We start from the raw sequence: 16,444 nt of genomic DNA, 5'->3' as shown, positions 1-16,444 counted from the left end.
ACTCCTAAATCTTGGTGGTGCTGAGGAAATGGCTCTACGGCTCCGTTGAGAAGAAGGGCTTGGACCTCTTGCTTGAGAAACACACAGTCTTCCTGCGATAACCTGTGGGTGCATGGGAAAACAGAGTGTCCCTATGCGTGGAGGAGAAAGTATCCAACAAGATGTCCTGATGTGTTGGCTCTTTGTGCAGCTGTATGTAGCAGAATGCAGCCGCCCTAGAAATCATCTGCTTATAGGAGGTAGTGTTCTTTGGAGAGGAGGGACAAGCAAAGTAGACAGCCAGGTCATTTGGTGCAATGGGATCAGGGTCATAAGTATCCCATGGATCTGCATCATCAGGAGGACCGTCTAAACTCCCAGTGTAAGACTGCGGTGACTCCTGATGTGAGTCATTTGTATAGGTGACGGAGGTAGACAGTGGGGAGGGGAAGGAGGTGATAAGTGATGAAGGTAGTGGTGGAGGAGGAGGAGGTGGAGCTGTTGGAGAAGGCCAGAGAGCTAGGCAAGTAGTCTTGTCCTTTACCCTTCTCTTTGGAGGGACAAGAATGTCTAGAGTCTCCTAGAAAGTCAACTTCCTCTTTGGAAGCACAGAAGAGGAAGGTTTAGCTATGATGCGGCCTGTGCCTTCTTGAATTTGAAGTTTGCACTGTCTAGCATCCATATTTTCAAGGACTGGCTTGGATGGAGAAGGACAGGTGGTAGATTGGCCTGATTACTTGGGTTCGAAAGCTTTCGGTTCCGAAGTCTTTGGAGCCGAACATTTGTGCTTCAGGATCTTGGTCAACGCTGAGGTCGAAGCAGGTGGCAACTGGATTGGTCCTGACATTTAAATGGACACCAAAATCATCTCTCTGTCCAAGATGGTCGCAGTTGAAGCCGAGGCTTTAGCTCCGAGCCAGAGGGCGGGCCGGCCAAAATAGTCTTTCGGTACCCAACATAGCCGGATGGCAGTCATGGACCGACTACCTCTATAATAGGCAGCAGGGCCTTTTTGGAGGATTTCTGTGGGTGAGCAGGGACCACAGTACTCATGCACTGGGCAAAGGAAAGTTATTGGCTCTTGATGTCGAACTCCACATCAGATGTTTTGCATGGAAAAAGATTTCCCCTACTGCGCTGTTGGTTCCTCCTGAGTGAGTTTTTCCCTGAAGAGGACCAGGGTGTCGTCCAGCGTCTTCTGAGCCATTTTCAGCGTTAAGATAGGAAAGCACGATCGAACACAATACCGTCAGAACAGAAAAGAGAGACTGAAAAACGAACCGAACAAAGTCCAAAAGACACAGCGGAGATACACACGTCCAAACCCAAAGGCGGAGAGAAAACAATCTCACACAGGAGTCGATGCCTATGCGCAATATCACAGAGACGAGAAGTCATTTGATCTTGTGACTTGAAAAACATCTTCAAAGAAAAACAACATGCACTACTCTGGACCCAATACTAAATGGCAGGAGTAAGCAGAGCATGTGCTTTCGAAAATAACACTTATGGCCCACAAAAATGCTAAGACTATAATATTTAGTGGTCAGCACCCAACTTTAACTTATACCCCTTACATTCACATATCTGCTATGAGCGTTGTCCTTCACCAGTACTGTGCAGCCAAATAAACAGGCATGGATTAACTGAAAACACTGCTGGAAAATTCTGAAGACTTTAGTCTAGTCCACCATTGCAGGTCTCAAATATCTATACACTCTGACCACTTCTTTACATTTCACAATGATACTCCGGTATGGGATAATAATAAAAACACCCATCCCAGCAGGTCTCCTCACTATTCCCTCTCTCTCCAACCATGCCAGGTCAGGACCACACCTATACATAAAATCCCAAATGTAACCATCAAGGCAGACTATAATCATAAGAAATACCATAAAGGGACCTGCAGAGCCATTAAAAACCGCCAGCACACTGAAAACCACAAAACCGCATGTCAGTCGCTCACACTTTATCATCCACCACACTGCTATGCGTCCCATCATACAATAATCACACCTCTGTGGTCCTTTCTCAAATGGAAACACTTTCCACATAAGATCTCAAAACAAAGACAACACCCTTCAAACCACACATCCTACATGGCGTAGGCTGCTACCCATGCTGGTAAACACTTCAGTACCCCACATGGGGTAGTAAGCACTATATTAATTCTGCAATACAGTGCAAAAACAACAATGTAGAAGAACAGGTGTTGATAATTATCTGTGATCCATGACTGGCACAGGTATGCATATTGTAAACCTTCACAAACTATACAAGTCCTCAGTAAAAGACGTGGTTCTGTGCTGTGTTGGTCTCATAATCAGGAAAGTGGCAAGTTGGAGACAAAGGTCCGGTGAGTGAATCACATATGCTGTGGCAAACACAAGACCAAATAAGTGGCAGTGTGATAATTCTGCCAGTTATTATCTGCAGTGTGGGCGATTTGCAGGTTAGTCCAAGAGTTCCACTATAATCCCCAAGGAAAACCTTGGGGCCAGTCTGCTGTGCACCATTCTAGGATACAGGTCTTAGTATGAGTACTTTGCTAGACCTGATTCCTTTCGTGGCCCCACTGAAATTCCACTGTGCCTAGTGGGGGACAACACTGTAAATTTCCCGCCGGGCAGCTTGAGAAAATTTACAGGACAGGAAACTAGGCACACGTGACAGAAGGGGGGTAAGGTCAGTCTTGGAGTCACAGGCAGACACATGCTCCTTCCAAGCCCAAAGGCCTGATGCAGGCCTCAGGCTCACACAATCACCAACATCCCTCTTTGTACCTGCTGGAAAGCCCTCACAGTGGGCAAGCAGCACTACTTGACTGATTCTTTTCAGTTTTGATCTGTAAAGGCCATGATCCAAGCATCAATGACAGTGGTAAAGTTTCACCTTAGGCACCTACCCTGATGTTCAGCACTCAGGGTCTGTGCCAAGGAAGTGCATTCATCCTGTGTAGCTGTATGGTGCTCATGGGTTAAGGACTTCAGACACAAAAGGTATAATCTTGCAAGTGTAATCCTTGCAGAGCCCTCCCTGAAACTCCCCCTGTGAAGCAGGGTCTAGAAGCTTTGGACACTGAGGATCAGGTGTCCTCATTTTAGCAGGTTATTTAATGAGAAGCTCTGGAGTCATTACCCAATAAAATGGTGCTGGATAGTTCAGGATCATGCAGAGCAGCCAGTAGAGACAGGTAGGAGAATCAGGCTACAGTCAAGGACAGGAAATAGTTTTTAAAGGAAATGCTGTGCTTAACCTTGAGCACGTGTGCCTAATATACCTCCATTCCTAAATTAAAGTTACAGTAACAGTCAATGCCCTTGTAGCAGAGCCCTCACATAAGGTAAGCAGCACCATCTGCCTGATTCTCTTATGTCCATGCCTGCAGAGGATAAGGTCTAGGCATCCAGGGTGGCTACGCAGTAGTACAGATTTCATCTCACTCAACTATTCTGCTGTTTGGCACTCAGGATCTGTGCCAAGCAGTGCTTAATTTGAACCGGTGGTTTCCAGTGCTCGGCACCAGCACTTAATTGTCAACATTTGTGCATGTGACAACCAGCCTGAGTGGCTAATTCAGAGATGACCCCCAACAACAGTTAATTATTAATTCAATATACATTAAAAATTAAAATTACCTGCTACCCATGCCATTCTTATAGATGTGGAGGCCTGGAATAGCCTGAATTGTCACACTTAAGGAGTGTGATAGTTAGTAGGTGTGTTGTTAATATCACTGGCAGCATGCAAGGGGCAATGTGTAGTGCAAGCTGCAGTGTCCTTCTGGCAAGAGCCCTGGCACTTTTTTTTAAACAAATTAAGCACTGGTGCCAGGGCCTCACACTTATTTTTCTTGTGCCCCTCTTTGTCATGAAAAACCCTGCATTTGTCTTCAAGTTAGACATATGCATGGGAGACACGGTTCTGTGCCTCAGGCACACGATAAATAACCATGTTGGAGTAATATATGCACAGCTGTACCGCAGCTTCTGCTTTCAAGCATATCACATCAGCCTCAGATGCCAGGACCAGGGTGCACCTCTGTATCAGGGTTTTTGCAATGAGCATCATTGGCATTAGCATACCATCAAGTAGCACAGGGTAATTTAGTACTGTAGAGGGTAGTAAGAATTGCCAGTTAGGAGCCTCGGAGTACAACAAGCACTAGGAAAATTAATAGATTATTAGGTGCCCTGGAGAACCTGACTTTTAGAATATCTCTCAAATATGTCGCTCATCCATGATCCCTTCTGTAGTAGCTATTATGTGTTTAAAAAAAAAACCTGCAGTATGAGATGAAAGCCTGACTGCTGTTGTCTCTGCTTTTTCTGTTCAATACACATATCTCCTTGGGTACATCAAAGGAAATGATCTGTTGTACATGCAGGCAGGAAATTGAGCTCATCTGTTCACTTCAGTGATGTGTCTGCTTTAATGATCTACTTCATAAAATACCTGTGTACTACCAAGGGATTTGTCTCCATTTTCATTAGTTAATTCTAGACGCATGAATTTTGGAGGACGTCCTGGTCGCCGTCCAGGTCCTATCCGCCTCTTAGCTCTTCCACGACCTCTGCCCCTCGGTCTGCAGGACACAACACGTATACAGTTAGCTTTTCTCATCCATTTAAATATGGCATTGTGTATAAAAATAAGACTAAATTGCAAGTTTTTTTTTCTCTCAGAATTAATAAGTTGCCACACAAACAACTAGAAAAACAAAATACAAACATGATAGCCGAGCCAATCAGTTACATACGATATGCATTCTGATTTCGAATGCTGGATCTTTCTATCTCCTCCGAAATACAAGAACAATAAGAATCTAGTTTTTATGTTTTTAAAATTCTCAATATTTAAGCCATTAAACATATTCTCTATTACATTATAACATGGTTTCCATCTAATCCACTTTCAATATTTGGACGGCACTTGTACTGAGAAAAGCCTGGCTTATCCTAATAGAAGGGAAGTGCACACCACAAGAAGTAAAATCCCACCTTAGGACCCTGCAATAATCGAAACAAGCATATTCATGCACTGAAAAAATTGAGAGAATGGTGTCTCTTTCTGGTTTTTAAGAGTTTTTCGTATGCAGATTTAGAGCTGTGAATGGGGACCCAACTGAGTACAGTATTTTACCTTCCAAACAGCAATGATTCCCATACAAACTGGTGTTGAGGGCGAGACCAGCCTTTTTACCGAAAGTTGTGCTCTCTTTTCACTTCTGATAATCCAGCACCCTCCCAAAATTCTTTACTCTGCCTCACCTCTTGAAAGAGGAGGACTGACTTCATTTGCTGGACCCCAAATGAACTTTAATCTTTTCACCAATTGTACCAAAACCCATTGGTTGGACAGTCAGCTTTTTGTGAGGTCCAAAGGGAAGAATATTTCGCCCATTCAGTCTTGCTGGACTTTATGGTCTCAATTTACTCCAAAAAACCCTCCATCTTTGAGAGGTACTGCTTTGGTATCTATTCCGAAGGTGAGTAATTTGAGGTTGGAAGTATCCACCAGAAGAACAAAGCTACCTTCGTTAATGCTCTTTCAAGTGGATAGTCTATCTAACTAAAGATTCCCCACTGCCCTCCCACCTCCCCATTCTGTGGAGTAGTTTCTTTTACCATCTAAAAAGTTCCTTGTACCAACAATAGTTTTGTGCTCCGCGTCCAAGGGCAAGGAAACAGTCAGGCAAGAAACTGGCATTGGTGAACTGAGGTGGCACTTCTATGTGGCTCCACTCCATCACTTCCAGGGCGGAATGAGGCCAGTGTGGAGACATACAGCACCACCTAGTGGTGAAAAGGAGCACAGTTATAAAAATGTCCAGATCCAATCTGATAGCTGGGGAATATTCTAAAGTTGTGGAATATGCGGTTAGAAGTATCCACAAGAAATGCATCTACTTAAGCACAACTTAAGATAGCTGGCTGTAAAAAGTAGCTATATACCCAAATCCCACTACTAGTGGGCCGAACAACACACTTCATTGGCATAAACTTCATATACAAGCCAACATCATTGAAACAGGTATTAAAAACAGTAGAGACTTTGTAAACAGGTACATATGTCAGAACCATATCAGGCGACCTATCTGCTCAAATAGTTACATAAGAAATATAAGTACCTGCTGAAAAATTCTATTTTTTCATCATGACTGTTAAGATGCTGTTGAAGTTGCTCTGAGCTCATGAAGCGACGATTACATTCATAACAGGGCCAGTTTTTCTCTTGTTCCCGGAGAACTGTATGAAACAGAAGAAGGACAAGCTAGAGATTGTACAGTTGTGGTCATGATTTGAAGAAGGGAACTATGGTGTTGACAACCATGCACTGATTGATGGTGTCTGGTCAATGCAAACATATTCTGTAGGACAGATTTCAGTGAAAGTAATCAAGATGTGGCTGTGCACAGAATTCCCAATCCTTCCACCCTCAAACACATCTTATTGGCATCTCAGTAGGCCCTTGCCCACCCCCACGTGTAGGTTAAACAATCTCTCCAAGTTTTCTTCTTTTCCTGCCAATATCGTCAGTATTAAAAAAAAGACTGGGCCACATTCCTTTCTTGTTGTTCCTTTATGCAGCCACATCAAATTACTGGAATGGACACAGCTGTGTGCTTTCTGTACAGGGAAAATAAACACTCACTCCAACCTAGAAGTCGAATGTCTCAACAACTAATGCTTTGAAAATTAGAGCTTCGATGTCAGAGCGTCAAAGAGAAGCCTCCACATCCCAAAGAAGAACCAAACCTGGTCACAGCCAGGATTGAAGAATAGGTGTAAAACTCTCTTACCTCTCATGGGCAGGGAGACAGAATGGACAACTTTCTTCTGCTTTGCCCTGTGGCAATCTACCTCCCTATCCCTGAGACATTGTATGACATCGGACAGAGCCTACATTCTGTGATTGTGTGCGAGTCTGGGATGCAGGCAGCACATAGTGTCTGTCCTTTCCGGATGTCTTACCTTAACATGAAGGACACCTTCCAAAAAGACCCAGCATGGGGCACAAAGGTGAAAGTGAGTCAGAAGAGAGTTCAAAGCCAAGTCCATACAAATATATACTTAGGAACATTTCTGAATGTATTAAAGTGGAACTACGCTCCAGAAAGAAAGCATTAAAAGAGCCTGATAGGGAGGTCTGATAGGACCACATCTCCTCAAAACTCTGGAAGTCAAAAACTGCTTAAAGTAAGGTTGAGAAGTGTTCCCTTGCTTGTAAGGCTGTATTCTTGAGTAGCCTCTGAATCTCCGGTACCAGTAACAGAAACCTTTCACTTAAGTACTTAATTTCCAAGATTGGGCAGTTGCGTGTCACTGTGTAATTCTGCCTAAGGCCAAATAAATCTTTTTACCAAAGAGATGAGAGTCATAAAAAGGTGTATCTATCAGGCTTGTCTGGACTCTGGCGAGACCAGTGGAGCACATCCAAGTGTGTCTACGAATGATTAAAGAGGACCCCGTAGACCTGGCCACTAAATTCAAGGTGTAAAGACTGAATCAAAGAATTTGATTGCCGAGCCCAAGTCCATAATGAACCACTTTGACAACATATTATAGTACAGGATCTGGTCGAAAGGGAACCATCAACGGTGTCACCTCCCTAAGAACAGGAGAGTAGCAAACAAAGAGGAATGAATCACTGCATGAACAAACAGCCAGGTTCCGCCAATGAGAAAAATTTATTTCCCCAATGTTAAAAACTATGGGCACCCCCCCTTGTCAGATGAAAAGAACGAACAAGAACCAAGACTAATTTCTGAGCAATAAAGAGCCTGAACTACCAGACTCTCAAGTGGAGGATGACAGGATAGAAATTTAGCATCAACTAGCGTTGTGCAACAAGAACGACCAACCTGTCAGTAGATGCTTAACTCAAGTGGACAAACAGAGTATAGGTGAGGCTCATTAAAAGACTATAGGGGTTCCGATGTGGAGGAAGTATGCTGGAAGATTTCTGTCAATAAGTTAATCTTTACTTCTACAACTTGCAAAGACAATTCAATACAAGAAGCCAACTAAAAAGGAAAACTATCCTCTGAATGGACCACAGAGGGACAATCATGGTCAACCTCAGTAGAAGTTTTCAAGTCACTGGCATTTCAGAGATCCAAATGTCACTTCAATACTGTCCTTCCCTTCATGAGAGCAAAGCTGAAATTGTCAACACAACTCAAGCACTGAAACATCCCATAGAAGTCTCACTATGGCTGTGGCAAAGATTCACAGCCTAACACAATGAGACGCGACAAGACAGGTGGTCAGAAAAGACTGCCCTGCTGCAAAAGTACCCCTTAACTCCTCACCTGAAGGAACTAAACTGGAATTTAATACTTTCTGGTGCAAAGCCTCTGCCTGGATTCCTCCGACAGCTTGTGCCAACCTTCGATGACATGACTGGAGGATTGGCACCTGGATGCTCAAGTTGCTGTGACTTAAGCACAGGAGTGGTTGACCACAGGAAAGACTGGACACGACCGAGCAGACGCCTCTACTATGCCCACACGTCAAGCAAATGACAGTGATTTTAAAACAACATTTCATGGAGGAGCTTTCATCCATTGGCAAATATAAATCAGACACAGGGTAAAATTGATAAATTAACCATTGGACACAAAATTAACTGCCCTGCTTCAGGGATTGCAAACTGCCACTGCAGTTGAATCTGAGGCCACACCACTGATGTAATACTGCAATCCATCCAAGCATTGAGGCAGGCGCTTGAAACTATAACTGGTGAGGTGGTAATAGATGTGACCCTCTTACAAAAACGACATTTGAAACGCAGTGGATTTAGTTACAGAGGCGGAGGACTGCATTTCCGAGATTCAGGACGTAGTGACTGAAATACAGCCCACTGTAAAGCAGTTGAAAGACATTTTAAAATGACTGGCCCTTCGTGTACAGGATGCCGATTGCGGAAAACATTTGCAGTCTGGAGTTTTATAAAGGGAAGTTGAGGGTTTTAATTCAGCAGTTTTCTTCAAGACATGGTTGAAAAGTGTCCTGCCTAATGGGGATTCTTCAGCTGTTTCCTAAATGAAAAGGTTACTGTATTCCAGACCAAAGGCCCATGCCAGGGGCCCCAACCTGACCTTTAAATGATTCCTTAAGTCTGGAATCAAGACTCAATCCTAAAAGAAGCTACAGCAAGTGAGGAAATGCTCTGTGAGTTACATAATATCCTTAGCTTCTATGACTATACCAAGAGAAACTAAGGAAACCATTTGATGAGATTAAGAAAACAGTGAGAGCAACAGGACTAAAGTATATGCTGCTGTTCCGCTCTAGGAGGAAGGTAATTCTTTGGAACTAAGCAGTTTTCTTCGATATATCAATGAAAGCCTGGTGCTGGCTGGGGGAATGAAGAAACTACACTGTTGGTTGTTGAAATAGAACCTATGGTTATCAGCCTCCCTCAGTATAACTTCTAACACTGAGGGAACAGCGATATCGTTGTAGGGAGGGGACCTGATAAAACAGAGAAGCTGAGAGGCAAATATCTGTTGCTAGAGATTAGATGAAGCTCTTTGTTGGCGCATCATCAGAACTGGAGGCAGAGATGGACATTTTGCAGATGCAGATTCCAGTGTCTGCCCCGGGGCCTGTAGGTGGAACCATCAGATTACATTCTATGGCCAAGCAACAGATGGGGCACCCAATCTGCAATCTTCATGGCACTCAAAGATCAACTCACTCACTTTCGGAGAATTTAAGGATTAAGCAGCACCACACTGTACATAGATACTGAAGAAGTTAAACAAACGCACATTGTTTTTGAGTTAACATAAGAAACCTAGCCCACTTTACTAGGCTATAGACTCCAAGCCTATGAGATGTGCAGGTCAAACAAAAGCATTCAGAGAAATATCATTAAGTTGGGGTATACTTTAGATAGGTTGTTAACGGGCAACAGATGCTTCACAAATGAAAGTATGTGGAGGGTAGGAGTTCAGTGAAATCCAATCTTCTTGTTTGTATGGTTGTTACATGTGTTACAGATGCATGGGCTGATATGTGGTGGTCGCAGGGCTCTTCGAGGGACATCCATGAACGCTTACCAGCGTGTACACCCCTATTGGTCACTCATAAAGTACACTAGATGCGGCAGAAACCTGCTGATAAATTCCCAATCTGGTATGATGATGATTATACGGGGGTCTGTAACACAGTTATGGATCCAATCTTAAACGTAGCCCCCTGGCCTCCTCAACCAGACCCGCAACCTTATCCAAATAGGTGGCCTCACTTCGGGTCTGCAAAATGTGGTGAAAATGGCATGCAGAAGCACATCAGTTCACTTATTACTTCATCAGACAAAGTGGCGGGCATATTAGAGTGCATATTTCCCTCAAGGGTGCTTTTCAGATCGCTCTCCAATAGAGCTGCCCAGATTGTGACCCAAGGAGTTTATGGCATCTAAATGCTGGATGACTTAAAGACAATGAATTGCCAAATCTTCTTAGAGATGTAAAAGCTGAATATTTTGAAATAAACTCTGATACAGCATCTTTTCAGGCCACCTCTGGGAAACATTTAAAGCTGTCCTCGGAGTATGAGCTATGTTCTTCATCAAAGGGAAAGCTAAAGATAGAGAGCAGGAGACAGATGCACTTGAAGTACAAAGCACAGTCTTAGAAGAGCATCTGAATACTACACTCCGGCAGCTTGAGCTGGCTTCACTTACACTGAAACAGAATCTGATCGATACTGCACAGGCAGTCTGGATGTCCTCCTGAAACAGGATCTAAAAACTGCAAATTAATGCGGACATGTTATTACACTGGATATCCAAGAGGGAAGTTAAGGACAGAATTGTTCACTTTATACTCCAGAAAGAAGGGAAGTGGCTTTCTAACAATAAGGAAATGGCAGAAATTTTGCACTTATACTAAAGAGCTATAAAAAGCAGGCCTGCCACAGGCAGAAGTTGCCCAGACCATAATAAATGACCTTATGATACACTCCCAATCAGCCACAGGACAGATGGATTCAGATATCCCTGTAATGCCAAAGGAGTTTCAGGGATTCCAACACAACGTTTTTTTTTTAAAATGTGGCTAAATATTAATTCTTCACCATCAGATGCTGTTCGAGGAGACTTTTTGTTATACACTGGCTTCCCCCCCACTATATTAGTGATTCTGAATCCTAATAACCACTGGATAGTTGTGCATCATACCAACCGACTTCCTTATTAAATGAGGAAGCCAAGATACTACCAAAGATTCTGGCAACCTTGTTAGAGTGATCTGTACTAAGCTCCTAGTGACCAAAACTTCATTATGCCGGGATGTAGTATTTTCATTGCCAATGGCCATAATACTGCCACAGGCTGATGACCTTCATAACACTGGCACAGGCTGATGACCTTCAGGGCACGGCTGCTCTGATATTAGTTGACACAGAGAAAGCAATCGCTATAGTACACTGCCAATTATGCGTAAGAATTCCCAAAATAATGAAATCTGGCTCACTCTTCCTTAAACATATCCTGCTCTCTATAGGGCCCCGGTCAAGTCAGAATAAACAGAACTCTACACCCACCTTTTCCATTTGAACAGCACACATAACAGAGTAGATCTTTCTCCCATGCTATTTGCCTTAATTGTAAATCCCCCGAAGAGTGGATACAATCGAATGCACAACTATCGAGCTTGCAATGCAGCAGTAGCATGGTTCCTATAAGATGATTATATGATACTTTTCATTCAGCAGCCAGCCTTTACCATCCTGAGATTAATTAACATTTCCATATTTTTTGGCAAAGTCTCAGATTTGAAAGTACATTGTGGGGAAACCATCCAAAACTATCCATATACAATACCCTCTCAGCTGCTTATGTATCTACAGGCCTCAATTATCAAATTTCATTGGGCTGGTTGCCTCCCAAGAGTCTTATTCTCAAAATGTGTGCTGATACCCGACGACAGAGCGCGGGAAGTTATGCTTTTAATGACTGGTTATTCTGTGACAAAGAGTACCTAGCAATTGGACTCGAGATTGAATTCTTAGAGAAACCCGGCCTCCCGTCCATGTTATACGTTACACCATGTCCACATGCACTACCATCCATCATCACCAAGATACTCACTTTGTACTGGAGCAAGGCTTAAATGTCAAGTAGCATTAACAAATTAAACTCTCCTATGGCAGGACACGTGAACTACCCATTATTTTTTTACATTCAAAGGCTTTGACCCCAGAGATTAAATAGATATATAAAAATTGGGGGACTTTGGGACAACTGACCAAGTCAAGTCGTAGGGACAGTTTGGCAGAGAAATGTACACATTACAATTCTACAAATATCTGCAGCCGTGACATGCTGTCGAGCCCTACAAAAGCAACTTGCGTATAGACTGCTCGGAGCCAAAGCTAGTAATGCAATGTCTGTTGAAAAAGCCACTTCTAGTGTGTGCAGATCTTTAGTACTCAATGCTCCAGACCCATTAAAAGACATATAGGGCATGTAGGAGTGAGAACCTGGGAGAGATGAAGAAAAAATAATGGAAAAAAGGCAAAAATGCTGGTGGAATGGTTAAGGGGAATGGTCTACTGTTCTAAGAGAGAAGAGATGAAGTATCAATTGAGAGACTGTAGAAGGATATATAAATAGATATAGGAGCTCTGGTACCAGCATTTTCACATGCATCAGCCTTTAACGGGACAGGATGGCTTGCACTGTAATAAGTAATTGTACAACAAGATTGTAATACTGTAACATGTATTGCTAGATCCCTTACCTCAAGGTTTTTGTAATCCAATTAAAATCAAATAAAGTTAATTAGAAAAAAATGTGCCTGACCCTGGGCGTGCCAAATTCAGAGATACTACTACAACCTGGAATCCTTCATTTGATCAATCTATCTTGATTACTTTGTGCTGCGATTCATGATAGACTCTATTGGGCGATATCCATCACTTAACACAGAATGTACTAAACTGTGATCACAAACCTCTTTGAATGTATCGTAGACTTAAACGAAATGCTCTTAAACAATAGTGTCAAAAAACAAAATAACAAAACACTGAGTAATTTATGCTATGTGTAAAAATCACATCTTGCTTAAATCCTTCAGCCCAGATGCAGGGCCAACCCTAAATGCCTTATTCATCTTCTTCATTTCACTATCCAATAAATACGTATTATCCAAATTAACTGCAACTTTTGCAAACAGCATGATTTCACACATTTTTAGAAACACCACCATGCCTATATTAACCTCAGAATGAGCATGGTTTAATTGTAGCTTTTCTATTAAATTAAAATAAATAATATTTGTATAGTATGACATTCCACAGTTTTTGCCAGTTGCCTGTTGTAATTGCTCTAAATTATGAGTAGGTGTTATCTAATTTATTGTTCTCTATTTCACGAATCTCAGAAGTATTATTTGGCCTTTCTTGGATTCAAACATAAGTCATGGAATGTATTACCACTTGATATTAAGCTCTCAACCAAACTTTTAGCATTTAGTTCAGGCGTCTCCAACCAGTCAATTGCAAGCTAACAGTAGATCTTAGATACCTTCAGAGTAGCTCACATCCTTAAGTTCATTTTTAAATAAGCAAAGGTTCACATTTTTGTTTTAAAATCAAGGGAAGGCTGTGTTTATTTTACATAATTATCATTAGGCTGCAGATAGCAGGGCCTGGTATTGAGCAGTCCCCAGTCAGATTTAAGAGTCAGGCTGGTGTGCAGGGGTGAGGAACTGAAGCACTGAGGTATTTAATTATTTTTAAAAAGTCTTTGTCACCTCAATATTGGAGCATGAGAAAAAATTATGTTCCAGAATGCTTTTAAATGGGAGAAACTTTAAATGAAGTTACATTAATGATTAAGTTAACTCTTTATTTTCCTCCCATTTCAATGTGTCGCATTTATAAACATCAGGCTTCTTCCCCATATTCAACACTGGAAAACACAGTCATTTTTTAAAAATGGGAAATATTTAAAGTAAAGAAAAATAATTCTATGAAACATTCATTAAGCCTTAAAGTTTTCCCACTTCAATTAAGCCACTTACATCTACATGTTTTATGAAGCATGTTTCTTCACTTTAAATTCCTCCTTAAACAAATGGCCCTATTTTTCTGTCATAAATATAGCAGAGTTTCAACAGGCCATTGGACACAAAACACCCACTGTTTTCCTAATACGACACAGGGAAATGGGAGGAAATGTAAGTAATAATTTTATGAAATCCATATACACATAAAGTTAACTCTTCAGTTACATTTTTTTCAATTTCGAAGTGTCACCTTTACAACCAACAGGCATCTTGCTCCCACTAGCTGATAGACACTGTGCCATATTTATAACCGAAAAATACAGCCATTATTTTAAGTCAGAGAAATTTAAAGTGCAGAAATTTTTTCCATATTATGAACATATTTGCAGAACATTTTTCTGTACTTTAGATTTCTTACATTTAAAAAAAAAGGTTGCATGTGTGCATTCCACACGTTATGGTGTCACATATGGCGAAAGGTATGTCCTATGCCACAAGTACATACAACACATGCTCTCTGTCACCCATACACATTTATTCCCAATCACATGTTCACACATCCTCAAATATCACTGACACACATGGTAGTCCTGTTATAGTGCCCCTAGTCAAAGTACTTTATTCAAAACCATATTATCTGGTTCTATGGACATTAGGCCATGAATAAAGCAGGGCATGGGGGTGTCTGGTAACAATGTGCAAGCTGCTTAGCCTTCAGTAGCTCAAAATGATTTTCATTGATCAGAAGTAGCTCTTACTACAGAAAAGGTTGGAGATGCCCGATTTATTAAAAAGCTGAAGATTCACTTGCTGGGATAGACAGCATTAGCCCAGTACCAGGAGACTCTTCATTGTGGTGGGTGCTCTATAAATATTGTCACTCAATCTCTTAATGAACATGAAAGTCACAGATTGATGTGAACAAGCACTTAATTTACACAGCCATCTCAGGTTTCTACTCTAGCTGACACATAGAGAAGAATGTTTATTCACTGCTTGTCAAGAGAAGTACATAAGAATTGATTATAGTAGAAACAGTAAAGACTATACATTACATATAGCGTGTGGTTTCCAGACCATTCAGGAGGCCCTAAAAACTCAAGAAGATCATCTGTCAAAATCCCATCCGAGGGTTAAAAATAGATGGGATGGCCATCTGTATTATCATTAAAAGCTTATTGGTGTACATCCTCACTGCATGCAGTTATCACCTCAAATGTGAACGCTATATGGCTCACAACTCAGAACCCATGGTTGATGTCCCACATAGGGCAGATTACTCAGCATGGAAGCTGTTGACTGCAAGCACGAAAAAACCTAACTGAAAAGGACTACAGCTTGCTTCCAAACATAATATAGTGCACCATATCATACTCCAGATAGGATAAAATGCCTGCACACACAAATGCACACAAAATCAAAAACATATTTCTTATAGAATATAAAGATATAAATGTGTGAGCTTCAGAGGGCAGCTCAAAAAGACCATTCAAAACATACTGAACTATGATCTTGTTTTATGTGTCACATGTTTATTAAAGCAGAAGGTGATCAATAGTGATGCATTTATCATACATTTCTCTTGTACCTCTGTCCCCATGAAAAAGTGTAAGAAAGAGAACAAAGGGATGATTAAGAAATGAGCAGATTGGAAGAAAACCATAAGATGTAACCAGTGATAGGTAAAAAAAAACAACTAAAAGAACCAAAGGGAAAATAAACATACCTTTCTTCTCCTCTTCTGAAATGTAGTAGATCTTGTGATTAACATACTCTGCATAGGAAGCAGCATACCACACCTGTAGTGTAAACAGGGCCAATAAATAATTCAGGAGGATTTTCATATACAAGATGCCAGTCAGATGAAGGCAATAAACATGTTGATCATGAACTCAATCGTGTTGTGCACTATTTGTAGTAAATGTTCAACTTCTTTAAAAGGAAACTCTAGCAAAGTCAGTGTTCTGTGGGGTAATCCATGGTTTGACTACACAAGGCTGTAGACGTTCTTTGCTCCATGAGCTGTTCTTCTGATGGCCACTGTTGTGGTAATTTCACCAAACTGATGAGCTTCAAAAAAACGAAATACATTCTAGGATTTACATTGAACAACTAGAAGAGATATTAGGCAGTGGTGCAACAGAACTGAAATGTTATGTAACAGATGAACTGTGGAATACACAACTACAAGGTCCACATTGCAATGGGCTAACTAAAAAGGAGGAAAGACTATTAAAAGACTAGGGGGGTCATTCTGACCCCGGCGACCGCCAACAGGCTGGCGGTGCCCCGCAGGGCATTCTGACCGCGGCGGTTTGGCCGCGGTCAGATGTGGAAAACCGGCGGTCTCCCGCCGGTTTTCCGCTGCCCAAATGAATCCTCCATGGCGGCGCAGCTCGCTGCGCCGCCATGGAGGATTCTGACACCCCATACCGCCAT

General features: G+C 41.8%; 1 protein-coding gene across 3 annotated transcripts in view; it reads right to left on the bottom strand.

The window, feature by feature from the left end:
- PRDM10 (PR/SET domain 10) overlaps positions 1-16,444 on the bottom strand; it is a 905,887-nt gene that overhangs the window by 576,967 nt on the left and 312,476 nt on the right. For all 3 annotated transcript variants that reach the window (XM_069224480.1, XM_069224481.1, XM_069224482.1), the window contains 3 exons: positions 15,732-15,804; positions 6,113-6,230; positions 4,438-4,567 (listed from right to left, as the gene is read on the bottom strand). In XM_069224480.1, coding sequence (XP_069080581.1) covers positions 4,438-4,567; positions 6,113-6,230; positions 15,732-15,804 — 321 coding nt within the window. The remainder of the gene's footprint in view (positions 1-4,437; positions 4,568-6,112; positions 6,231-15,731; positions 15,805-16,444) is intronic.

Source organism: Pleurodeles waltl, chromosome 3_1 (genome assembly GCF_031143425.1).
Source record: "Pleurodeles waltl isolate 20211129_DDA chromosome 3_1, aPleWal1.hap1.20221129, whole genome shotgun sequence".
In the NCBI taxonomy this organism is placed as follows: domain Eukaryota; kingdom Metazoa; phylum Chordata; class Amphibia; order Caudata; family Salamandridae; genus Pleurodeles; species Pleurodeles waltl.
The sequence above is the reverse complement of the archived record's forward strand: the minus strand, read 5'-3'. Positions and strand labels throughout refer to the sequence as shown.